The 26,803-nt window shown below is 44.3% G+C and overlaps 1 protein-coding gene across 2 annotated transcripts in view; it reads left to right on the top strand.

Annotated features, from left to right (window-relative positions):
* Nucleotides 1-26,803, top strand: part of KIAA0319L (KIAA0319 like) — an 86,913-nt gene that overhangs the window by 55,477 nt on the left and 4,633 nt on the right. For both annotated transcript variants that reach the window (XM_033114279.1, XM_033114278.1), the window contains exons 6-20: nt 1,191-1,288; nt 4,123-4,210; nt 5,391-5,483; nt 7,278-7,410; nt 10,378-10,606; nt 11,892-12,015; nt 12,655-12,787; nt 14,573-14,721; nt 15,797-15,948; nt 16,270-16,408; nt 17,949-18,108; nt 21,926-22,068; nt 22,863-22,985; nt 23,523-23,613; nt 24,334-24,425. In XM_033114279.1, the coding sequence (XP_032970170.1) occupies nt 1,191-1,288; nt 4,123-4,210; nt 5,391-5,483; nt 7,278-7,410; nt 10,378-10,606; nt 11,892-12,015; nt 12,655-12,787; nt 14,573-14,721; nt 15,797-15,948; nt 16,270-16,408; nt 17,949-18,108; nt 21,926-22,068; nt 22,863-22,985; nt 23,523-23,613; nt 24,334-24,425 (1,947 nt within the window). The remainder of the gene's footprint in view (nt 1-1,190; nt 1,289-4,122; nt 4,211-5,390; nt 5,484-7,277; nt 7,411-10,377; nt 10,607-11,891; nt 12,016-12,654; nt 12,788-14,572; nt 14,722-15,796; nt 15,949-16,269; nt 16,409-17,948; nt 18,109-21,925; nt 22,069-22,862; nt 22,986-23,522; nt 23,614-24,333; nt 24,426-26,803) is intronic.

The following is a 26,803-nucleotide window of genomic DNA, read 5'->3' as shown; positions in this document are numbered from 1 at the left end:
GAATATTGTCCTTTTTGGAAATTTGTGTTATTAGCCTTAGATATTATAAAATTGTCAGTTCTCAAACTGTTTTCTGTGTTGAAAAAAATTTCCAACCACAGGTGGAAGGAAAGTAATTTCTTAGCACCGGTCCTGCTTCTGCTTCTTCCCTGCCCTGTACCTAACGTAACTTCTACATACACATTTGTGAGAGCTTCCTGGGGCTGACAACTGGCCAAAAGAAAACTAGTATTTTGGAGAGGAAGGAAAAGTAATCGATTTTATATTTCAGGCTTATAAAAGAAAATCAGGTCTTAAGATGAAGACTATCTTGGAATTAAGTTCTATGTAATAACTTTAACTTTTGAACTCTGAAATAAGAGATGACCATTCTAAGTATTTGAGGTCTCTGATTCTTCCTTTTATTTCTCACTTTTGGGTACTAACTTAAAGTAAACCTTCCTACCAAGTCCCATTCTCCCCTAGCCAGACATGCAGTTTATTCCCAAAAAAATTTAAGACCACTTTTACTGTGGAGAGATTCCATTTCTAATAGTAGATACAGGATTCTATCCTTGCTATCCCCAGTCATATAGTCTGAACTATGAGTGAGGACCATTTAATGCTTCATTTGATCTCAATTAATTTCATTGGGACCTGTTTTAAGTGGGCCATTCTCTACCAGCTTCTGCAGGGTGTTATTTAGCTCAGCAGGAATGAAGTAGCTCTTTTAACCCACCAGGCTGTGATGACCTCGGTGAGACAGGCATTGTTAGCGTTCTATAAAAAGCTATTTTTGAACCATGTTATTTAGAAGTCGTTGCTGTTCTTTGTTGCAAAAGAAGTTTTGCAAGAAAATGACCTTTGTTCCCAATGAGTTCATCTGCAGTAGTTGGTAGGGCATGTATTTTCACTGGGATGCCACACCATAAGAAACCTGGTATTTTGAGGGAGGATTGGCCCTGCGCAGGGTGGGTATTGGGGCAGGAATGAACATTTCTGGAAGAGTGCAAGGAGCCCTGACTGTAGCTGAGTCAGCAGAATCCACCCTTTCTTTCAACAGAATGTTTAGTTTCCCTATAAGCATTGGGCTAAAATCTTAAAAAGTAAGGCCTTGTCAAGATTCAGAAGAGACTTGTTATTGGCGGGCTGTGTGGCTGCTCTGTGCGTAGGTGTGTGTTTTGATGATTTTTGTAACTGCCCTTCTATAGGAGAAACCTACACCTACGACTGGCAGCTGATTACTCATCCTACAGACTACAGTGGAGAAATGGAAGGGAAACATTCCCAGATCCTCAAACTATCCAAGGTGAATTTGCCTCCTGTCATTTGCAGGCTGGGGCAGAGGTGTTGACCATTTAAAAAATTTATAATGTATAATTCTCTGTTCACACTTAAGTCAGGAACAGTCTTTCAGAAGTGAATCCTCCAAAAGTCTTGACTGGCTGACATCCAGTATTTGTTAGTGTATGATTCTCCAATTTTCATTTATGATGAGAAGAATATATAAGCATGGTGACGAATAGCTGAAAATACACACTAAACAGCTTTTAAGGGTAACAGAAGGATTTTAGAATTTGGGAGATAAGCTAGGTTATTTGTGGCCACATGGCTATGTAAATTGTCTCAGTTTTTTTGAGATTCAGTATAGTTAATAAGAGTCATAAAAATGTTCATATTCTTTGGCCAAGCAATTAATTTCTTCCTTCCTTTATTCCTTCCTCCCTCCCTCACTCCCTTCTTCCCTCCCTTTCTTCCTTCCTTCCTTCCAGCTGTTCATTGTGCAATAGTTATGTGGCAGGTATTGGGGATTTATCAGTGAGTTGATCATAACCTTAATATTCAAGGACAATAGTCCAGTGGGTGATACGGACTGGAAGCAGCTGATTATAGCATGGGACACACTCGGTCATTGCAGTGGGTATTGAAGCCCCTGGGAAGTTAAGAGCAGATTTCTTGGAGTTTGCCTACTTGGGTCATGAGAGGTGACTAACTTTCTGGGTAAAGATAATACCCTCAGCAGGGGAAGCAATAGGAATTGTATGTGATTCAGCCTGATTAGACCCTATGGTCTGAGCAGAGCAATGGTACAAGTCAGTTGGAGAGATGCAGGGGTCAGATTGCACAGAGCCTTTGTAAGGACTTCTTTGACTTTTTGTTTTTAGATGCTACTGATATTTATTTGAGAGAAGTGATTTTCAAAAAATTTTTTGACAGAGAACAATAGTAAAGAAATACATTTTATATCGAGACTAGTACACACATACATACATGTATACATACACACACTTCATAAAACAACACCGTTACATGTGATACAATCTTGTATTTTCTATTCTATGCTACTTCACTTATACCATGTGCTAGAAACAGTGCTAGTTGTTTTATGCAATTTTTTAATTTAATCTTCGTAACAACCCCAAGATGTAGATATCAATGTCTGTTTTACAAATTACAAAACTAAAAACAGGAAAAATAAAGTGGTTTGGCCAAAGTTCATAAAGCTATTAAATTGTAGATTTGAACTGGAACCTTGTCTCTAAAGCCCATGCTTTTAACAACTGCTGTGATGATCGGTTAAAAACTGAGGTGTTGGCAGTGTGAATGGAGACAAGTGAGTGGATTTCAGAAATATCTTGAAGGTCAACTTGATAAGATTTGGTGATCAGTTAATTGGGTGGAGATGTTGGGAGAGAGAAGTTGAGGATAATTCTAGCCTTTTGGCTTAGGCCTCTGGGTTAGATGTTGGTGTGAATGTGGTGATATTCATCGAAATGAGGAGCAAGAAAGAGGAGCAAGTTTGGGGGAGGTTTACAGGTGATTAATTCATTTGTGGACAGAGTCAGTTTGAGGTCCCTGTGAAACATTTAAGTGGAGGTGCCCTGTCAGTAGCTGGGGGTTGGGCTGGAGATCACAATACAAGTCTGGGCTAGAGAGGTAAATTTGCACACCGACCTCAAATAGGTGACAGTTGAAACCATGGTAATAGATGAGATCATCCAGAGAGAGTGTGGGGGGTAAAGAAATAAATGGGCAATGATTGGAATCCGGGGAACATTGTCATTAAACATATGGAAAGAGGAGGAAACTGAAGGAAATGAGGAGTGGGCACGAAGGTGAACGCCAATGAAGGGAAAGCATTGCAACAAGAAGGAAGTGATCAAAAAATGCTATATACAGTCAATTAGCAATTACCCAAATAAGGTAATTCAAAAGAAAGAAGAAACCCATTTGGCAGAAAGATGTTCATCATAGCAGTAGTTATAATAGTAAAACTTTGGAAACAATCCAAATAGCCAACAACGTGGAATGCTTATGTGAACATTTATTCATGTACTATTCCTCAGCCATTAAAATGACTATTAAAAAGACTTATAATGGGGAAAGTGTTCATGCTAAATGAATGGAAGAAAGAACAATAAAAAGTATGAAACACAACTTGATTTTAGCTACTTCCTGAATGCCATTGACCTATGAGCACCTTGAAGGTAGGGATCTTACCTTACTCATCTCCAAACCCCAAGCCTAGGACAATGACTGGTACATAATTGGTGCTCAGTAAATGTTTGTTGAGTGGAAGAACTGTTTAAACTATTTTTTTGTATGTGGTTAAGGATTGAGAGGAAATAAGAGAAATATGATTAATCAGCGTGTTAGGACAGTGGGATTTTGTGTGATTTTTTATTTTTTATTTTTTAATATTATGTTTATACAGTCAGTAGAAATCAGGAGGGAAAAATATTCAGGTATTTGGGAGCTATTTGGTAGTTTTACAAAATGTTTTTCTTTGCAGAGATGATTGTTTTCATTTCATAACTCTGGGAAGTAGGATGGCTGGGCCCTTAATGTTCTTCTTAAAAGGAAATGGGAGTACAGAGATATTGAAATCCCTTTTGTTGTTCTAGAGTCAGCTAGTAATAAGATTCACATAAAAAGCTATGGTGTTTTAGTTGGTGATTCATTGTTTCATCTCTTTGGCCAGTTTACTTTCTCCATTTTGGAAACAGTGCAAGAAGAGGAGCGTGCAAGAATAGGCATGAGAACGTTCAGATATATGTGCAATTTAAGTATAACTGCTGGTGGGGTTTTTTTGTTGTTGTTTTTTTTTGCGGTTGTCTAAAAGATCTTCTGTCCCTTCTGCAGCTCACTCCAGGCCTGTATGAATTCAGAGTGATTGTAGATGGTCAGAATACCCACGGGGAAGGCTATGTGAACGTGACGGTAAAACCAGGTGTGTTTCCCAGCCCTGACAGTCTGTATTGCTCCTCTGCGGGATTCCCAAGGAGATGGTGATTGGACTTTAGGGGCTTTTAATTCCCATTCTTGTTTTGCAATATATTTATTGGCAATTCCTACTTCAATGTAGTAAGAGGTTAGGGTGGCAAAGTATATACTTTGGTTCTAGTTGGAACACTTGGCTGGGCAAGGAAACATCAGTCACGTGGCCCACAGTACAGTATGTCCTGAGCAATAGTCTCCCTACCTGAGAACTACTCCAAGTGGGTCATGCTGAGAGAGGACCATGTGTTGTAATTAAGAGACACAAGAAAGCCAGGAACCTAGGGGAGGCATGTAGAAGGAGAACCATCCAAGCGGCTGGCCCTTTCTGATCTCTGCAGAAATGTGGGCCTTTCTACACAGACTTCCTCACTGAAACCCTGCCAGTCCTCTTTCACCTTGGATGCCAAATTCTGTCATTCTTTTTAAGTGATCCAGCACCAGTAGATTACAGTGCGATAGCAAGGTATCTTGTTTTGCATTTTCAGAGACATTTGGGGGAAGTTGGCAGGTGGCACATACATTGGCACAAATTCTTAATACTGTTAAACTGTCTTTGTTGGTCACAGATTTTCTTTTCCTTCCTTGAATCTTGTAGCCCAGGTAATCCTTTCTCCTTCTTAAAAATGTATTTAGCATAAAGACCATTTGATCATTTCTCAAAGAAAAGGCAGCTGGGCTCATTTATTCTGGTGGACCAGAGTGGGTTGTGACCTTTTCATCACTCTGGTGTAGTCACCTCACACATAGCTCCCGGACACGGCCTTGTGCCAAGGGGTAGTTTTCTGCCAAAGCCTTTATTGCACAAAGCCTATTTGCTGTCTGCCTCTAGTCAGCTTGCCTGAAAGCAGTCATTCGCTGATTTAGTACTTTTCATGAACTAGATAGCACATGAGCATTGAAAGAATGCATAGGGCATGGTCTTAGGAATAGTGAAGTTTGGAGGAAGAGGCTTTAACACTCCCAGGTGTCTTCTGTTAGAATGCCAACCTGCTCTTGTAACTTGTGCATTTGGCGGTGCTTCAGCCATCAATTATGTAATGGAAACATTTATAATCCACTCAGAGATGGCCTGCTCCTCCTAGAATTTACAAACCCCTCTTTTATTTTTTTCCGCGTCATTTTTCTTGCAGAGCCCCGAAAGAATCGCCCTCCCGTTGCCATTGTGTCACCACAGTTCCAGGAGGTTTCTCTGCCAACCACTTCCACAATCATTGATGGCAGCCGTGAGTACTTATCTAGTCATGATGTTTTAGAAGAGCATTCACTGTGGATCCTGGTAGAAGATTTGGGCAGCTATGTCTGCGTTCTGTTCAGGCTTCTTGACCACATTATGGGATGACCAAACATCTGAAGCAACTGATTAGGAAGTAAAAACCAGACAAGCCTTATTTAAAACTCCATGTGGCTTGTTTGAAGTAATATTTCTATTCTGAGGTGCCAAGAAAGTGGGATTAGGCATATATTTAGCATTATTTTAGTTGAAACTTGTTGGTCTTCAAATTTTCTTAGATTGAGTTGCTATTCTCAATTATGGAAACAATTTCCCTCCTATCACGGCAAGATCAGTAACTGAGAGTGTTACCTGAGTAGCTCTCACCCAGCCATCACTGCCTATCAAGATTCTTGTCAGCCTTCTCCTGATGAGACTCACAGAACATGCTCCACGCCCCTGCCTGGGCTCACCAACATTTTACCCTTCAGAGTAGTGTCATCTGATGGGTGTCACCTAAGAGGATTTCTGGGTCTTTGCCGTTGATGCTGGCTATGTGCGCAGGAGGTTTCAAGCCTATCACCCACCAGTATTTGCCTGGTTTCTTTGAGACCATTTAGGGCCCTGTTACCCTGACTGCCTTAGCACCAACAGTGGTTTTTTGTCAGAGGCAATCCCTGCCTTAGGAGAGGAATCTCTAGCAAGGTTAAACAATTCACGTAGATGGTTCTGACAAGAAGAGGAGGCTAGAAGAATAGGCCAAGAGGGAAGAGACAGAACAGGAGGAAGCACTTGTGCGAGTGGGAAAAAAGGTTCATAGAGTACCATTTTATTTTATTTTTTTGAATAGATCAAAGTTAAATAATATGTAAAGGTATACAGTGAAAAGAATCACTAGCACCCCTGTCTCCCAACTATCCAGTTTTCCTCCAATCAGTGGTATTATTTTATGTATTTTTCCGATATTTTATGCATATATAAGAAAATATATACACAGTCATTATGGTAAAATATTATATACACTGTTATGTAAAGCATGTTTGTATATATTGGAGAATTTTTCTGAATCAATATATGAAATACTTCTTCATTTTTTTTCCTCTTAACGATCACATAGCCTTCCATTATATGGATATATAATTTCATTGTTTGAATATATATTTGTTTTTGATCAATCTCTACTAATGCCCATTTAGATTATTTTTGGTCTTCCACTATTACAAATAATGTTACCATGAATAATCTTGGAAGCATGACATTTAACGTGTGTAAGGATATCTGTAGGATAAATTACTAGAAGAGGAATTGCAGGAACAAAGGTAAATTTTGCCAAATTGCTCTTTATAAAGGCTGTATCAACTTATGCTTCCACCACGACTTAGGAAAGGGCCTCTTTGTCCACACGTTTACCCATATACTGTGTTATGAAGCTTTGGTCTTTCCCAATCTGATAGGTTAAAAAAAATCATATCTCAAGTGTAATTTAAATTTGCGTTTCTTTTCAGTGAGGTTGAGTATTTCATATGTTTAAGAATTTTTGATTTTCCTTTTTTTATACAGTAGCATTTTAACCAGAGGTTGCCTGTGTCGGAGTCCTTGGAAAACTACACAGTGGAATATTATTCATAGAAAGACAGAATGACCCCATATTCCTAGGAGAGAAACACTGTGGAGAGATAGTCTGTAATTTCATGAAGTTCTCCTAGCCTCAAACCTCTGGGTAGTTGCCCTGGTTTGTGTAAACTGGATAAGTGCTGAGACCCAGCGCTCGCTCTCATGTTGTAACTGATGTTTCTTTATGGTCAAGAAAGCACCGATGATGATAAAATCGTCCAGTACCATTGGGAAGAACTTAAGGGGCCTCTGAGAGAAGAGAAGATTTCTGAAGATACTGCCATATTGAAACTTAGTAAACTCGTCCCAGGGAACTACACTTTCAGGTAAATCAGGATCCTTCAGATTTACTGTAGGCCTTTTTTTTTCCTTGTGAGTTTTAAATTCTTACAGGAATAGCTCTGACAGATACCAAATTCATTGCAGAGTTGGTTGATAATATAGCCTTTGGTTCCATTGGTTCTCTGAGCCCTATGGTGACTGTGGTCACGACATTAATAACTTTTTAGGGCAAAGGCCCTTACATAATAGGTCAGGACCCACCACAGTTAATCCTTCGCAAAGCCTTACCTGGCAGATCTCCAAACTTTGTTTTTTTTTTTTTTCATTTCTGTCATTAAGTGAAAGGTCCCATATTCCTTTGCCTTTTCTCAGGAAAATGTAGGAGGAACCTACTACTATCTTGTCTCTTCCCTTTAGGAAATGCTTCTTCAGCTTATGACATCCCAGAATCTTTACTATTGACTAGTGGTTTATACTACGAGTTGTAGGATTGTTCTCTATTAGGGCTTTTTGGAGAATTTGATTCAAAGACAGTGCTTTTGTACTGACATTCTAGAATGTGATTAATAAGAGTGTTAGGCTGACTGGAGTAACACTCCTTGTATATGACAAAGCACTTGTGAGTATCATACAAACACCATATGTTTATGATACCGTCCTCATTTTACATCTGAGAAAAATGAAACTCAGTGTATTTACTAACTTCTCTAAGGTCACACAGAACTGAAATGCAGATTTTCTAACCTCCATGTCAAGGGCTTATTCTACTCTCTTCCTTGGCTTGACCCATACATATTTCATTTATGCTTCCTTGAATGCCCTTCTCAATCTGTTGGGAGTTCTGCCTAACCTTAAGGATATACTCAGTTTTCTGAGAGGCTCTCGGAGATCCCCAGGGAGGAGGGAATATGGCTTTCCTCTTTCTCTGTTGCACTTAGTGCCTCTTGGTGGCGCCTGCCAACTTGCAACAGCTTATTCATGGGTGTCTGTCTTCCCCACCTGATCTGAGATTGATCCAGTCTTAGACACTGTCAGAGACATAGTGATGAACAGTTCTAGCGCAGCACCTGCCATATAAATATGCCAGTTCTGACTGAGCAGCTCTCACATTGACTCAAGACTTGAGGCAAATGAAGGGTAGCTGCCATTCAACAAGGTTGGAGCCTTCTCATTGGCTAAAAATGGAAATGTGAGTTGGTATTTACCTTAGATTTCTAGTGTAGGAATTGTAACATTCATGGAATTAGCCTGAGCTAGATTGGTCTTTTTAAAAACAGTAACAATAATAACTATCGTTTCTTGAACATTTACTATGTGTTTGACACTGTTCTGAGCTCTTTGCATGCAGTGGCCCATTTAATCCTTATCGCAGGTATTATAATTACTCTTATTTTAAAGATTAGAAGATTTAGGCACCGAGCGGTTAAGTAACTTGCCCATGGTCACACAGGCAGTCTGAACTTTTCATAGTGTTAACCTGTGGCATTTTGGATGGATGAGGTATTGGGAGCAGTTCTTTTTTTCAAAACCTCAATCTATGAAATGACAGAGTTGGGTTTGATTAGCATTAAGGTCCAATCTGATTCCATTCACCTTTTCCTCTCTCTTGCTTTCACATGGCATTAGCCTCTTTCCCCAGACCTGTGGGCAGCTGCTGTTTGGTTCCAGGATTCTTGCTTGCAAGCCAGGGACTGTTTGAGGTAAAAGTCAGAGTAATGGCCAGCTGCCATTTTTCTACCTGCTATAACTTGCTTTTGTTCTGAAATAGGAGCCAAATAGAATATGTCCAAAAAAACAAACAAAAAAACGGGGGGAACAACAGGGAAATTGGAAAAAGAGGAAAACTTCTGTGGATTTTTTTTCAGATTTTTGTTGATTTACACATATCCGTGTGTCTGATGTTTTTGTGCTTTTTTGTAAAGGCTGTAATGCCAAAAAATCCCTTCAGACCTTAGGAAAAAGGTGAGCCTTCGGGATAAAACATCACAGATGTCTGGCTCTGTCTAGTGGCTGGTGGTGTGATTTAAACAAACGACATGTCTTTTCTATGCGTTTCCTCTTTCTGTCAGCAAAATGGAAGGAGCCCAAAGCTCCTTGCTTGCTTATGCTGACATTTTGAGGTGGCAAGAGAAGCTTTAGGCTGTTCAGCTGGAAGGCATCATTTAGGTAAAAGCCTGCTTTTATAAATGAACATTTCTTTTTCCTCTTGCAAATCCTGTTTCACACTGGCACAAACTGTAGGACTGTTGCGTAGGAGAATTCATTTCCATCTCACACTCCTGTCTTACCAGAGCCACCCCTTCTAATCCCTCCCAGAGGCTGTCCGCCCTGGTAGTCCATCTTTGTGATATGTGTGCAGCCGAAACAGGATGATGAAAGGAGAGTCTGCTGCAGTCAGAGCTTCCTCTATTTCGTGTAGCGTCTTTAAGCCCCACAGGAATAGTGGGCCAGGGACTATCTCTTCTTAAGGCTTGGTTTCTGGGCTTTGGAGTCAGAGGACTGGGCTTGCATCTTAGCTCACAGTGGGGCCCTGGGCAGGTTACTTGGCCTCTCTAAGCCTCCTGTAAAGTGAGATTGATGATTGTCGTGAGGGCCAGATTCGACGATGTTTGTACAGGTCCCAGCACACAGACACGTGCAGGAAGCAGCAAAACGGTGCTGGAGACACATTACCCAGATTCAGATCCCAACTCCATTACTTTCAAGTTTGGGCAAGTTACTTTACATCTCTCTGCCTCAGTCTCCCCATCTATGTAAGGAGTAAAATGAGGGTAGGACTCTGCAGAGCTGTTGTGTGGATTTAATGAGTTCTAAAGCACTTGGAACAGTGTCCGGCACAAGTAAACCCTCAGTCAGCGTTAGCTTCTAGTATTCCTCTGCCTTTCCAAGAGGAATGGTAAAAATTGGTTACCAGTTAGTAACCCTGCCACCTTGGTATTTCTTAGCCTTGATTTGCAGTCCTCTAATGCTTATTCCCCTCCCTGATTGCACTCCTCTCTCTGCCCTGACAGCTTGACTGTTGTAGACTCTGACGGAGCTACCAACTCCACCACTGCAAGCCTGACAGTGAACAAAGCTGTGGATTACCCACCTGTGGCCAACGCAGGCCCCAACCAAGTGATCACCCTGCCCCAGAACTCCATCACCCTGTTTGGGAACCAGAGCACTGATGACCATGGCATTACCAGCTACGAGTGGTCACTGAGCCCCAGCAGCAAAGGGAAGGTGGTGGAGATGCAGGTAGGAGAGGACGGTTTCTGCCTTTTCGTGCCCAGGGGAACTAGAGCTGCCAGAGTGGATCACCTGTCCAAGACTTATCTTTACTCCATTTTATTTACCAAAGTCAGATTTGTACATAGAACATTAGTGTTTTAAAAAAAAATCCAGAAAGCTTAAGGGGCCTATAATTAACACACTAGCAAAAAACCTTTACCTTAAATGTTTAGTATCAGAGGAAAAGACTAGAGAAATGGTAGCTGTTCTAGGATGATTCCAGAGTCTCACTATTTAGAAGCCACATGGGTGCAAATCTTACTCGTTGGAGTAGGTTGCCTGACTAGATGGTGAGCATCTTCTCTCTGAAGATACGTAAGAACAGACTAGATCTGTCACCAGGCAGGTAACATACATACAGCAAGAAAACTGGGTGGGGGCTGTGGCGAACCTGAGAACTTAAGCCCTGACTCCAGAGGTCAGCTGCTCCTCAGGCCCAGCTAACCAGCTTGCCATATGGAAGTGTGGTCCCAATATTACGGGATCATACAACTTTTCAAGAGGAGACAGAAATCTAGACCTTTATGTGAAATTTTCCAACTTTTAAGACACTACAGGCCAAACAAAATGTCTGCAAGGTGGATTCAGCCCTAAGGCTGCCAGCTTTCACCAACACTGTTCTAGAGTAAGTTCCTGCACTAGAAGTTTGTCCTAGTTATTTATCATGTTCCTTCTGACACTCAAGAATCTACGTTTCTAGATTTGAGGCATAACTGAAAGCTCACATTTCACCTGGCTTTAGTTTAAGTATTATGTTGGGTTTCTCTGCTGTTGGAAAATCGGACAGAACTGTAAGGGGACAGCATGGCGTTCCCTTGCATCTCAAGTTGCTGCCGTGTGTTATTGAGAAAGCTTTGTTAGGATCACTATATGGCCATTGTAGGAAGAACAGTTTTTAAAATTGTGTTATTTTATTGTCTCTTCATTGTCTTCTTTCTGGCTTGGGTCATAGAGACTGATCTCAGTTATCTTTGCACATTTTCCTGTCTCCCCTCCCTTGTGAGAACTCTGATTTCATTTGAAACTGCTGATGTGCCAGGGAGGGTTGTTACCTTTAAGGGGAAAACTTTTAACAAGATGTCCCACAGCGTCTGATTTCAGCATTCACAAATTGTGCTGAACGAGGAGGTAATAGCCCAGTACCAGCTAGGTTTAGAAAACTGGGTAAATCACTTAGACCCGAGCAGGTCGTAATGTGTGATGATGTGATTCTGGGAGGCTGCTTTCCCACTGTCTGTATTTATACACCCAGGGAGTTAGAACACCAACCTTGCAGCTCTCTGCCATGCAGGAAGGAGACTACACTTACCAGCTCACAGTGACTGACACAATAGGACAGCAGGCCACCGCTCAAGTGACTGTTATCGTGCAGCCTGGTAAGTTCCAACCTTGAGGTGCAGGCTCTTCTATTGGCTGGTCCCTTTAACCTTGGGGGAGAAGAGGGTTTGGGTTCTGAGCTATATGAGGGTATAAGTGGAGGCACCAATCCATGGAGCCCCCGGCAACTTGTGTTGTGCTGGCAACTTCTGCTGTCCATTGCCCTGGCACTTTCTTCGTAGCTAGAGAGAAAGAGTACTTCATAGCCTCAGCTTGTGCACTTGCCCTTGGCTGGTTATTGTGCCTTTGAGGGGACCTAGGAGGTAGAGTCTCTGCCATCCCAAATCCGACCATGTCCTTTAGGGCAGCTTCAAGCCCACTTCCTCAGGAAAGCCCTATCTTATCACTCGGACCGTTTCATTTGAACTCCTGTAGCATTATTTTTCAAATTTAGCATAGCATTATAACTCCTCTAAGCTCTGCCACGTCCTTTCAGAATGTTCTTTGTATGTTTCCGTCCTCTATACTTCATTGTGAGCTCCCTGACTGTACCAGGACATACACGTCCCATAGTATCTGCCATTCTGTGTGTGGAGAGGCAGAGTCTCCTCATGACTCGCAGCACACATGTCCCAATTGGACCCTCTCCTCTCCCAGCTGGACTGCCTGCTTTTGACTCTCAAACCTCTGTCTTCTAGAAAACAATAAGCCTCCACAGGCAGATGCAGGCCCAGACAAAGAGCTGACCCTTCCTGTGGACAGCACCACCTTGGATGGCAGCAAAAGCTCAGATGATCAGAAAATTATCTCCTATCTCTGGGAAAAAACACAGTGAGTACTGACACAACCCCTTATTTATGCAAAGGTCCTAGACCTTTGAAGAACAAGGTTTTACTTGTTTTTAAGAGTTTACTTGCTCTTCTTGGCTTATTTGGGGTAGGGAGAGGAAGAAGGAGTTTCACTGCCAGACTTCCTATCATAAGAAAATGATATGAAGTAATTTTTGTAAGAAAAAAGGAATGCTTACCCCCAGCTAGTCCCCAGATAGTACTTTGTGGTCCTGGTGCTTTACAGGTACAATCCATCTGCTGAAATGCATAGTTTAATTACACTTGAGAGGCAAGATGGAAGGGGTAATGAAGCAGAAAAATACTGTTGCTTGAAATTAACTGGGTAAGGAGGCTGTCGGGGGGGATTGGGCAGAGTAGCTATTAAGAAGAATTGAAATTCATCTACAGAATGAAAGCATTACTCTGCTGTGGTTTCCTTGAAGACATTATTTACCAGTTAATGTTAGTAACCAGAAGCCAAAGGCAGTAACCAACATAATACTAATTAAACTGAAATTACCTACTCGAACCATTCCTGGTTCTCAACGGTTTCTTTCAGTTCCTTTAAACCATAGCAACTGCAACTCAGATTATATGCAGGATCCCGAAAGATGTGAAAGAATTCCAAGGAAGAGTTAAAAGAGTTCAGAGTTAAAAAATTAAATTTCTCTGTTTCCAAAGGTAGCAACCATAGGACTGGGTTTTTTTTGTTTTCCTTGTTGGGCTAGGACATTAGAGAAGGTTGGGAAGGGGCTATAATTTGACTAAAGAACCCACTTGACTTATGATTGGTGAGTTGGATTCTAGAAATTACTTTCCTCAACTCTTGTTTCTATCTTTTGGAGAACCTAATCTTCCTCAGCCCAGTGTGTTTTAATCATAACTGTTGAAGATACAGCCTATAAACCTTTTAGTTAAGTTTTATTAATGTTTGCAGTGGAAATAGTGCTTAGCATAGCTTCTCGAAGGAGAATCTGTTTCAGGAGGAGCTACTAGGATCAGAGGTTATACATTTAAACAGCAAAACAAAACAAAGCAAAACCGGGAAGTCTGCAGATTTCGCTGGTTGTCCAGTAGTTTTAAGGAAAGCTCTGGGGCATTTTGATCCTTAAGCAGAAGTGCTATGATTTGTGTAGCGTTGTGCCTGGGTGTTGGCACAGAGCTCACCCCCAATTGCTGGCTGCTGTGTGAGACCCCAGGGAGAAGGAAGGTGGCGGGGTGTACTGGGTCCTCTGTGGCCCCTGACCAGGAGCTGGAGGGAGCTTTGTTTACAGAGCTACTAAGAAGAGTATGGTTTTGCCCTGAGAATTCCTCTGCAGCCTTGGCCCATTTCCTTTTCCTGACTTTTTAGCAGGAAGGAATTTGGCATGTGATTAAGAAATTCATTTTGCTTCTTTGCTGGCAAGAGCTGAATCAACTACTGAGCCAGAAATGCTTTTCAGAAACATCACTCTGAAATCATTCTTTTGATGAGAAACCTGCTCAGAGCACTTTCTTCCTTTTATAAATTGGAACAGAAAGAATTTGAATGTTCTAGAAGCTCATATAAAAGATAAGGCTAGATGTGTTTAAAACTGGTGAATGGAATTTTCTGGTCAGCAGGTAGCCTGTATTTTGGGGCCAAATGACACTCTGTCCAAGTGGAATATTTTTAAACTTGTCCTCTCAAGGTCTGGGAAACAGTAGTTCATGTCTTAGCCGAGGCAATAATTGTCTCCTCCTGCTGATTCGGACGGGAGAGCAGCAGACAGGTACAACTCCACCCTCTGGTTCTCTCTTTGTCCAGGGGACCTGACGGGGTGCAGCTCGAGAATGCTAACAGCAGTGTCGCTACTGTGACCGGGCTGCAAGTGGGATCCTACGTGTTCACTTTGACTGTCAAAGATGAGAGGGACCTGCAAAGCCAGAGCTCTGTGAATGTCATTGTCAAAGAAGGTACCTACCTGCCTCAGGTTGCTGCAGCAGCCTCTGGTCAGATACCAGGGGGATCGCCATCTTTTGTTTGGCTGCAGAAACAGATTAGAGATAAGGGGTAGGAAAGAAAGTTGGGGGTAAGAGCAGCTGTTATTTATTTGCTTTTCTAAAACAACCTTTAATTGAGAGTGAATATAAGGTGAATTTTAACTTCTTGTGTTCCCCTCCTTTCCTCCTTTTTTCCCTTCCTTCCTTCTCTACTGAATAGGGAGAGAATTAAGGTTTTTTTCCTTTGCATTTTTATTTTGCCTCTGCTGCTAAGACCTGGGGTTTCTGTGACTCTCACTAGCTACAGTGACATCTGCTGTCAGATTTTAGAAAGACTGTCCTGCACTGTAGCTTCCTGTGCTGGTCCTAGGAGCCTGCCTGCTGAGGTCAACATGAGGGTGAGAGTTGGTTGGCCTTGCTCTGGCTTGCAAGCACGATGGTCAGTGATGGAGTTGAGAGAGGGCTATAAGCTGATAGTAGGGATAACGCCAGATATGCAGATGTAGCATCCTGAGCTCAGTGAGCACTACACACCTGTCTAAACAAAGCTGTGGGTGGGGCCCAGGTGTAGAGAGGTCTCTCTCTCTCTCCTGTTTCTCTATTAAAGTACTAAGGAAGGAATTTAAAAAGATATTCAGAGATTAACATTTTAAGCCACATTTTAAAGAGAATTTTTGGTATCAGCTGGATGAAACTAAACTTCCGAGGCTTTAATCCACTGTAGGCCTTTGTTTGCAACCATCATACACCTCCAAGGCAGAGAAATGGATTCCCTTCAGGGGGTCCGCTGTGAGAATACAGGAGGAAACTACACTTGTCTCCTCTGTCGTAAGGTGTCAGCAGAACTTTTCTCTGGGTGGGGCTGGACCGGTAGGAATTGCGGCAGTGCTGGCTTTAAATCTACAGTGTCATTTGCTGGCACAAATAGGACTTTGAAATAGTACTCCATTTAAGATGCTTTTGATGTTTAATTCCCCATAAGTATCACGAAGAAGCATTTCTTTTCTTCCAGAATGTGATATTATTTCAGTGATCTCTCTTTGATTAGAAATGAACAAACCACCTGTAGCCAAGATAACTGGGAACGTGGTGATAACCTTGCCCACGGACACAGCACAGCTGGATGGCTCCAAGTCCTCAGATGACAAGGGAATAGTCAGCTACCTGTGGACTCGAGATGAGGGGAGCCCGGCAGCAGGGGTAAGTGTGCCAGATGCTGAGAGCAGCACAAGGTCAACGTGGTGAAATGGGGCGAGTTCCTTTTATCAGACCTGGACTGCTCTCTGAAATCCAGGGAGCTTAAATGACTTTCCTAGGGTCCCTCTGCTAGTGTGGCATAGAACGTCTTTCTCTTCCCCGATCCCAGCAGCCATAGGCTGCAGTTCCATTACGGAGCGGAGAACTGCCCAGAGTTGAAGCTCTCCAGCTCAGAGAGGGCTTCGTTATGACAGAAGCAGCAGCTCAGTCCACAAAGGAGTATGGTTTTGTTCTGCAGCATAGCCATATTGTTCAATCCCACAGGAGGTGTTAAATCACTCTGACCACCACCCTGTCCTCTTTCTTTCCAACCTGGTCGAGGGAACCTACACATTTCATCTGAAAGTGACTGATGCGAAGGGTGAGAGTGACACAGACCGGACCACTGTGGAGGTGAAACCTGGTGAGTTCATTTAGTAATGAAACTGAGTGGAATTGCTGAATCAGCCAAGCAGGGCCTCAATCTGGAGACCTCTGCCCCCCAGCATGGACAGAGCCAGATGGCACATCCAGCTCCTTGAAAAATCTAGAAAGCCCAAGCTGAAGGATCGTTAGAGACTTTACCAACATCGTTCCAACATTACCTCTCCTACCCACTCAGTAATGTGGACCTCCCCCTGCTCATCTCAGATGGAGAAACGGAAACTGAGCGAGGGCGGGGTTTGCTCAGTGTCACACGGCAGTTGTGTCAGAGCCAGGCCTTTGTGGTCCTGTCCAGCATGTTCTCCCCTCCATGTGACTGATGAGAGAGGGCTCAGGGTACTTTGGGAATCTGAGCTCAGGAATAACTTGAGTCGTGATGTCTCATCAGCACCCAGATGCAGAAAACAATTTATTTTTATAAGTTGAGCCTCAGGCTTTATCTGACAACCCAGGGAAGGTAAAGTAACTGGTATCCTTTACATTTCCCAGATTTGCAGAAATAAAATTTCCTTCTTAAGTAGAACCAGGTTTTTATTTTGCTTTGAGGCTAATTTGGTATTAGAAAGGAAGTGAGTTGTGGGGTAGAGCTTTATAAATTCCTGATGATCTGATGAGGAGATGTTGACTTTAAACCTGCTCTTTATTATCTAGGCCACGCTCCTGTGTGGATGTCTTAGATGGGAAGGGATCCTGGCAGGTCTTTCAGTCCTTCCTTGTCCCATCTCTCTGAAGGACAACAGTCAGACACTATAAAATCTCTTCTGTGTTTAAAATCAGATCACAGATAACCCACTAATTATGTAAAGTAGACATCCGAATGGGCAGATGGTACACTCGAGTTCATGGATGAGGTGTTCCCAGTAATCACTCTGAACTTCCAAGTGTAGAACAGTCTTTAGGACATAATCAAAAGGAAAGCACACTGGTCTCCCAGTTCTGAGTTGTAAAAACCTCGTGCAGCTCTGTTGTGGCTGTAAGGAAATCCTTGTTTCTTGGTTGCCTGGATTTCCTTCTGTTTACTGTTTTCAAACCTGTAAGGCAGGTGCATTCCCTTTATTGATAAGATTGTTGAATGGACATTTTCCCTCCTATTGTTGTAGACAAGTACAGCAAGTCACGAATCAGATGTAGATCAGGAGAGATTGTTAGATAACCTCCTTGGCCTGGAGAGTTCAGCAAAGCCAGTTGGGGACAGGCTTTTAAAACCAACCTTGACGTGTTTCTCCCTTTCCCACTATCTTCACTAAACCCCGCTGCTTCCCAGCTTTCGCTTGATCCCCAGCACATGCACGGTGGTTCTCAGGCTGATACAGGGACCAGGTGCCCTTTTGAAGCGCTCTAAGCCAGCCCCAGAAGCATTACTAGGAATTCATTATTGCCCCTTTCCATTTGAAGGAAGTCTGTTGCATTTCTGAATAAGATCTCACAACTTTCTCTCCTGTGCCAAAATAAACGCACAGTGGCAGGTCTGTGTTAACTCTCCTGCTTCTAAAGCCATGACTGATGCACTTGCTTTCCAGATCCCAGGAAAAACAACCTGGTGGAGATCATCTTGGATGTCAACGTCAGTCAGCTAACTGAGAGGCTGAAGGGGATGTTCATCCGCCAGATTGGGGTCCTCCTGGGGGTGCTAGATTCCGACATCATTGTGCAAAAGATTCAGCCGTACACGGAGCAGAGGTAGCTGGGCCATGAAGGGGGGAGAAGAGGAAAGACCAGGGGACCCCTGGGCTTCGTGATTGAGCCGAGATCTAGTGTGGGTAGATAAAGAAGGGTGGGCTCTCCGACCAGGAACCACTCAATGGTGTCCATTTCTTGAATGAACTCTTGTCTTCTCGTATAGGTCACATGCTCTGTACGAGACACTGCAGCAGGGTACCAGGGTGTAAGGTCAGAAGAGGTCCATTCTGTTTGAAGGCCATAGTCTAGTAGGGGAAATAATCAAGTAAACATACATCATCAGTACAGAGTGGGTTTGATAGAATGTGTGGTATCTTGGAGGCACAGAGGCAAGGGCAGTGAATTCTTTCAGGAGGGTTGTGGGAGGAGTCCAAAGAATTTCCAGAAGACATAGAACTTGCATTGGTCAAGCATAGGAGGACTAGGAGAAAATTCAGTATGGGGGGACAGCATGAGCTCTGATCCAGCGGTATGAAAGTAGTTTCCTCTGGTTCAGAGCCTTACTGGGCTCCAGAGCGTGGTGGAAGAGAAGGCTGCTGTGTAGACTGAGAACAGTTATATGCAAGCCAAGGATTTTAGTTTTAATAATTTGGGCAGGAGAACTCAGCTTAGTTTGTTTTATGTGTGTGAAGTTTTGTTTTTTGTTTTTAAAGCAAGGAAATTAGGTTTTTTGTTTTTTTTTTTAAAGGGAGATCAGTAGTGTGGAGGCTACACAACAGTAGGGAGAGACTGAAGCCTGGGAGACCAATCAGGAAGCTTTGGGACTAGTCTCCTGAAAAGGGAGTAAAACCTGAATTAAGGTAGTGGCGATAGAAATGGCAGAAGACATTAAAAAGCAGTTCAGATGTAAATTAATAGGGCATGGTGAGCCTTCGGGAGAGTGAGAGTGAATGACATATGAAATAGAAGCCTGAATAGATGGTGAAGGCCATTCACTGAGATCAGGCATACAGGAGCCTGTTTCGAAGGAAGGATAATGAGTTCAGTTTTGACTATGGAATTTGGGGTTAATGGGGAGATGTTTCATCAGATAGTAGCAAGTATAGGCCGGAACTTGGGGTGGAGGAAAAACCAGAGATAGGGAGTCACTGCATGCAAGCAGGAGTCAAAGCCATGAGGACATGTGAGTCACACTGTGTCAGGAGGCTGAGGACAGAGCTCTGGAGAACACTGTATTTAAAGAGGAGGCAAAGAAAGGATTGCCAGCAAAGGAGACTAGGAAAGAGCAGTCAGAGGTGGGAGGAAATCCAGGTGGGACTGGTCTGCTGGGAGGTAAGGGAGGAGCTGGCAGTTGGGGGGGTGGGGGCGGGGGAATGTGGTGGCTGCCACCAAAGGATTCAGATGCTTACAGAGAAGCGGGTGTGGTGAGGACACAAAACAGGCTTTTGGGTTTGTGATTAGAAGATCATCAGAATTATAGCAAGAGCATTCTACCTAGGTGTTGGGGGCAAATTCATGTTATGGTTTGAGGATGCAGAGATGGTAAGTATAACACCTCTTTGAAGAGGTTGGTGCTGAAAATAATATTGGAGATAAGATCACAAAAACACCTTTTAAAGATGGGAAATTCTTGAGCATTTTTCTAGACTGAGGGGCAGGTGCAGAGGAAAAGTAGATGGTGGAGTTTGAGGGGGTGGGTTATAAATGGAGGTAGGTCTGGGGTTCTGGCCATGGGCACAGCAGGAGCACCACTTTGAACACAGGAGGAAAGGAGGGAAGACGTGCTATTATGGGCACGTTAGGGGTAGAGAGGATGAAATCGGAGAGCGTTGGCACCAACAGGCTGCATTTTGTCCTTGAAACTGGAGGCAAGGCCCTCTGCTCTGAGGAGGGAGGAATGAGGTGGGCAGCCTGAGGAAAGTGGCAAAGTTTGTAGGTGTAGGGGGGCAGCAGCTCCAGGAATGGGTACTGCCTTTGAGCAATATTGGGGTCTCAGCCAAGGTTAGAGACTAGGTGAGAGCAGTGGTTCTCAAACCTAGCTACATAACACAACCACCTCGAGCTTTTCTGAACGTCCCATTACCCGAGCCTCACTCACCCCGAGATTATGATTCAGTTGGTCTGGGCACCTAAAGTCTAACAGCTCCCCAGTGAGGGTTCGCTGGGTCTGAGACAGCATGATGGTTAGGACTTCCTTTTTAAGCTCTGCTCAGCAGTCCAGTTGTCGGTAGGGAAAGTGGCTGCTGGGATAGATCCAAGCTGTGGGAACTGGCTGGGTAGAAGTAGTGGAAAGACATTAGCCCGAGTGCTGGTAAGAGCACAGTGGAAGGGTCTGCTCGCAGACTTGCTATCACAGCACCGGGCTCGGGGAAGAGAGAAGCATCGCGATGGCTGGGCTTCTGGCTTGGACCAGGGTGACTCAGATGAGGAATTCGGGAGCAGAATGTGACTGGAGGGAGACAGCGTGTTATAGTGGGAAAGAGCACAGGCCTGCCACCAGACAGGGTACTTCACGTCTCTGAACCTGTTCTGTCACTTGTGAAAAATCTGGTACCCATTTTATAGGATTGTTATTGAGGCTCCAATAAGATAATGTTTGTGTAGTCCCCAACACACAGTGAGTACTCAATATTATACGTTTATTTTAAGACATGTTGGATTTGAGGTGCCTGTGGAAGATCTGGTGTAGGTATTCAAGCAAGCATTTGCAGATAAAAGATTGGGTCACTCAGGAGAGACATGGGGAGAGGAGATAACGATTTGAGGGTTATTGGTATATAGATAGAAATTGAAACTGTAAGCATGGATGAGAAACTAATGAGATGTGGACCACACATCTTTTATGGTAAAGATTTGTTTCTTGATTCTGGAATTTATGATACCTCATCATTAGCCTCCCTGTTTAGCAAGCTTTTGGAAAGTCGTTTATGACAGTGCTTCCGGAACTTTCATGCCATGCCACACATGGAAAATAATACTATTTACCTGGCACTTTGGGATAACTAGACTTACACTGTAAGCAGCTGGCCCAGGGCCTCTGGGATAGTCAGGTCCCACCCAGCCACCCGCGTGCTGAGGCACACGTATAAACCCAGTGTGACCGACCTACTGACTGGAAGGTTCCATCTGTGACACTAAGATGAAGTCAGGAAGCAGGCTAACAAAACTGGAGGCCAAGCCGTAGAGAATAGGTTTTGTGTCACCCAGATGTGAGTTCAAACATGGTCTGCGTCGGATAGAAACTGACAGAAAGCAGACGGACTGCGGGTGTGGAGTATTGTGACCTTGCATCAGCCACACCACTGTGGAGTCTTTCCTGTTGCTGTCATAGTAACGATCATTTTGGCTGTTTTGGCCTATGCATAATGCTTTGATGCCGCCTAATAATTTACATTTTACAAAGCATTGTGGTTTGTCTTACAAGTAACCCAGGCCCAAAACCAATAGCACTGCAGTTTTAGCTGTTAAAAGGCTGACAGCTGGGATGTAGTCACAACCAAATCCCCATTTTCCTGGTCTCCAGGTACTTGTTTAGAATGGGTCCTCTTGTTAGCCGCGGCAGCTTAGGGCAGTTCTAAAAGCACAGGCCTTTAGAAAAGTCAGACACGTCAGGGTTGGGGTCTGGCTCTGCCATAATTAACTGTGTGACCTTGGGCAAGGTACTGAACCCCTCTGAGCCCCTGTGTTGTCCTGTGTAAAATGGAGCTGACGTGGGCAACACCTTTCTCACGGGCTTGTTGTGAGAGAATGCGTGTAATACTTCGCATTGTGTGAATTAAACTATTCACAGCGTCTGGCACAAGCAGACGGTCCTTAGCACAGGGCAGCTACTGCTGCTGACAGCTTCACTCATTCAGACTGTTGCATGTCTCTGCAGCACCAAGATGGTATTTTTTGTTCAAAACGAGCCTCCTCACCAGATCTTCAAAGGCCATGAGGTGGCAGCGATGCTGAAGAGTGAGCTGCAGAAGCAGAAGGAGCACTTCCTGATATTCAGAGCCCTGGAGGTTAACACTGTCAGTGAGTGATTGTGGGACGTTGGGAACCGGGCCTCATCTGTCAGCCTCCCCTGCACTCGGGCTCCGTCCTGTCCTCCAGGAACATGGAGGTCATGTCCCCTCCACCACTGTCACCATGAAGGAGTCCCGACTCATTGCACAAGTTCCCAACCTGGGGCCCCTGGGCCCGGCAACAGCGTTCAGAAGGGCTGTGTGTTGAGTGGGGAAAATGACATCTTTCTTTTCATTAACCTCTAACTGAAATTCGTATTTCCTTCAGTTATGAAGGTAGGTGACAAACTTCGGTATTATTAACAAACCTCTGACTTTGAGGCAGTAGAAATCACAGGTAATTTCGTATCACACAACATGATGAAATGTCAGTTTTATTTATCACTAGTTCAAACTTATCAGTTGTTAGACCCACTTTTAGATCTTGCTACTTAATGTTTTAATGAAGGCACACGTTTATTATTTTTAAAAGTTATAGTCTCAGATATTTCAAAAACATGTTCAATGTAATTGCCTTCCTTTGTAATACTCTGTATTTTATTTTGACAATTAAACTATTCAGAGAAGGGGAGTCTACGGGACATGAAAGATTAAGAACTGCTGATGTAGAGAAACGACACGTACAACACAGTCTGGAACCATTCCAGTGGCCTTTCTAAGCTCTTGGGGTGGGTCTTCAGGAAACGTCACCACAGGCCACTGAACGGGGTGCCTTCACACCTGCACGGGAGCTGGCAGCTGTGAAGCTGTCTTCACCCCCAGCTCTGAATCCTGTTGCCTTTGTCCCTTTCCCGCTACTTCCAGCATGCCAGTTGAACTGCTCTGAGCATGGCCACTGTGATTCGTTCACGAAACGCTGCATCTGTGACCCTTTTTGGATGGAGAATTTCATAAAGGTGCAGCTGAGGGATGGAGACAGCAACTGTGGTGAGTTTTCTGCTCGGCACGGTGCCAGCTGATTTGGCACGGAGTGTGGCTGTGAGTTGAGTGGGTAGGTGTTGGTGTATCCGAGGCAGCTGAGCAAGTGAGGAGAAGAACTTTGTGTATTTTGTGTTTGCACAGGATTTTTGCTGCCTTCCTCCACACTTGTTCCAGGTTAGAGGAAGGCTCTGAAGCAGTTGTTAAGAACCAGGCTTAAATCCCCCAGCTGCACACTGCAGCCTGTCGGCCAGCCGCAGTGGCTCCTGTGCTGTGGAGTGCCTGCGTGCGACAGCCTAGTGGGAGCCCTCAGCTTTCCATCCCCCTCCCTCCTTAAAGCTCCTTACAGCCACCCCACTGCCCCAGGGTATCAGTGGAGGGCCTGAAAAACTGGGCAATTCAAAAGGTTTAAGGTCTCACCTTCCTGGGAGTCCTGGGGTCACTCTTGTCTACAGAGTGAAGCTACCTCTTGCCCAAGGTGGTAGCAGCCCAGACCTCCCTCTAGCCTCTTTCTCCACAGCCCTGACCATTTGTTTTCCTTGACAGAGTGGAGCGTGTTGTATGTTATCATTGCTTCTTTTGTCATTGTTGTTGCCTTGGGAATCCTGTCCTGGACTGTGACCTGTTGTTGTAAGAGGTAAGATGGATTCTCCTTGGAAACTCATTTGGCTTCCAGTCACACAGTCACTCATCCAGAGGGGTATCTGGTCCCTTGCACAGGGACAGTGCTGAGTCCTGGGATGCACCCGTCCCGTCGCTGGTATAGTGGCTTGGCCCACCCAAGGCACACGCAGAAGGGTTTTCCTCACCTCGACACTGCTGAGGACGGACACCCAGTCCTTCTGCCAGTGGCTGGCAGCAGTGATTTGGAACCTGGGCAACGTGGCCGGACCTAGATGTCGAGCTGGGTCACATCTGTAGGGCGTGTGTCCTTTAACACTCCACACCTCAGCCTCACCACCTTAACACACGAGTTCTTCATTTTTTCTGCTTTCTAGTTGGGATTCATGTGTATACATGTTTTCACATAGCTGTATACATAGGTTAGTCATGATTAGCATTATGCGTTTTTTCATTTGAACCTTCCTATCTAGTCCTGTATAATCGTAACATTATATGTTTTTCATTGTTAATATTCATATTTCCCTTGCCCTTTGCCCAGAATTGGTGAGGATTATTTGAAGAACAGATAACAGTTACCATCTTCTCTGGCTGAGAAGTGGGGAGAGACAGCCCACCCACTAAGCAGCCGCCCGAGACAGGGCCCTGCATGCCACCTGGCTGTAACCCTGCGGTGGGCTACCTGAGGTTCACACACAGCCTCTTTCCTGAGCAGGGAGGGGATTGTGTTTTTCAGGCAAAAAGGAAAACCCAAGAGAAAAAGCAAGTATAAGATCCTGGACGCTACAGATCAGGAAAGCCTGGAACTGAAGCCAACCTCCCGAGCAGGTAGTGACCATGGGAACAGGACTGGGGGCATCTAGATTTGTGCACTCTCCCTGTGAAGAGCCACTGTCACGGTCCTCTCCTAAATGTGTCACTAACAGCTGTTTGTGCTAGAAAAGCATTTTGTTCCCTGCCTGATGAAGGCTGAGGGTCAACGTGGCCCTGCGCTGGCAGAAGCTGCCTGCTGGATGAGCTCTCATGCCAGGGCTTGCTTCTCAGCTGTCCTTTCTTTGCAGAGGGGCTGGGCCACTTGCTTTCCTTTGCCTGCTCGTTCCCCTCAGGGTTCCGGCCTGGAGCTTAGCCTTTGAAGCGGCCCCTTGTAGTCTGGCTCAGGGACTGGTCTCTCATGCCTGACCTGTCTGTCCTTTCTGGGCAGACAAGGTGAGGAGATCAAAGCCAGTGTATGCCAGCTGACCTCCTTTCAGCCAGCCTTTCTTTCTCTTCATCTTCTCTCCTGTGTTTGGCAGATAGATGCATAGGCTCCATCATTGTCTTAGAGCAATGGAGGGTTATGCAGGTGCATCGGGCTCACCTGTCAGGTGCCTCCCACCCAAGAGCTGCCGACTGCACGGGATGCCTCCTAGCACCATCACTAGATGGCTTTCAGTGGTGGGGCGAGGAGGGTCAGGATGGTAGAGCCTCCCTTCCTCAGCTGGGCTCAGTCATCGGTGAGGTTTCCATGCATCGTGGAGGCCACAGGACAGGCATCATCTGTTAATGGGAACTGGACTCTTGTGTAGTTATTCTTAAACCCTCTGCAGGTAGAACTACTACTACAGAGTATTCAGCATTTCTCACACTTAAAGCTTTGTGTTGGGAGATGTTGTAGAGGGAATATAGAGAGTTCTAAGACACAAGCTCTCTCCTCAGAATTTCAGTCCAGGGAGGGAGAAAAGACTTATCAGAAGAAAAGAAACGCTCGAGGGAGTCTGGGCTCTGCACCAAGCAGCTCGGTTAGGGAATGCTGAGGGGTGGTACCTAGAGGTGGTGGGGCTTGTAAACCAGAGAAGTGCAGCCAGAGCATCCATCCCACACCCGAATATCGAAAACGGAAGTCTGGAGGTGAAAACATGCACAGCCCACCCTCCACACAGCAGCCAAGGTTGTTTGTGTTACTCTGACAAGGTTTTCCCACCGCTTAAAACCCTTCAGCGACTTACTTGGGACTGGTAGGCATGGCCTTGGTGAGCTTGGAGCAGTTTGCTTTTCTCAGCTCTTCCTTCTTGCTGATTTCTCTTTTCTGCCGGTTCCTACCTTCTCAACCCCCCCTTAACCTGCTAGTTAATAGTCGTGTTCATCTTCCTCCCACGTGTTTCACATTTCCCAGTATTATATTAGTTATGTACTTGTCTGTCTTCTTACCGGTCAGTGGAATCTTTGAGAGCGGGGACTGTATGTTACTCATCTGTGAATATGGGTGCAGACCACTGTATACCAGGCTCTATGCCAGACACCACTTAAATTATTGTCAGCCAGACAGACTCTGCTCTTATGTGGCTTATATCAGACAGACATTAAGTGTACAAATACACAAAAATGTGATAATGAAAAAGGTCTTTATAAAGAATAATCCTCAAGCTGAGACCTGAGAGACAAGTAGGAGTTGGCCATGTGAAGACTTTGGGAAATAGCATTCCAGGCAGAGGAGCAAGTCGGTGAAGGCCCAGCTGCTGGAAGGAGCAGAGGACATTTGAGGAAGTAGAGGGTGACACGATGTGCTGGACATGGTGAGCATGGGGCAAGTGGCATGAGGCTGGACAGAGAGCAGGACCTTGTTGTGGGTTCCTTCTAAGAGCAATGGGGAGCTACAGATAGTTTTTAGGGGGGTGAATGGTGCAATTTTATTTACATTTTAAAGAGACAACTATGGCTGCTGTGTGACGGAATTTGGGAGGGTCAAGAGTAGGTGAGAGGATATTCTATAGAATGTCTTTATGGTAGAGAGATGATGGGATAAAGAGAGGCAGGTAGAGTCCAAATACACTTTGGGGGAAGATTCATGGTATGTTGGCTGAGGAGTGTGAGAGAAAAGGACAAGTAAAGGCTGGTCCCCAACCTCCTTTGAGTATCTGTGGGCTGGCTGATGTTACTCTTTGAGATGAGAAAGACTGGAAAAGAAATGAAGATCGAGTGTTTGGTTTAGGGCAGTTATGTATGAATGAGGTTGAGGAAATGAGGCTGGAAGATGGACAGGACCAAATTGTGGCAAGATCTGAACATCAGCCTAAGGAGTTAAGCACTTATTTTGATGGTGATGAGAAATGACATCTTGAAAGTGCTGGCCTAGGAAAATTAGTCTAATGACAACATTTAATTGATTGAAAGGAAGAAATTACAGGTGAAGGCCATCAAGATTTCTGCGTTGGTCCAAGGAGGAGGTG

Source organism: Rhinolophus ferrumequinum, chromosome 9 (assembly GCF_004115265.2).
Source record: "Rhinolophus ferrumequinum isolate MPI-CBG mRhiFer1 chromosome 9, mRhiFer1_v1.p, whole genome shotgun sequence".
In the NCBI taxonomy this organism is placed as follows: domain Eukaryota; kingdom Metazoa; phylum Chordata; class Mammalia; order Chiroptera; family Rhinolophidae; genus Rhinolophus; species Rhinolophus ferrumequinum.
This window is presented reverse-complemented; position numbering and strand designations above follow the sequence as displayed.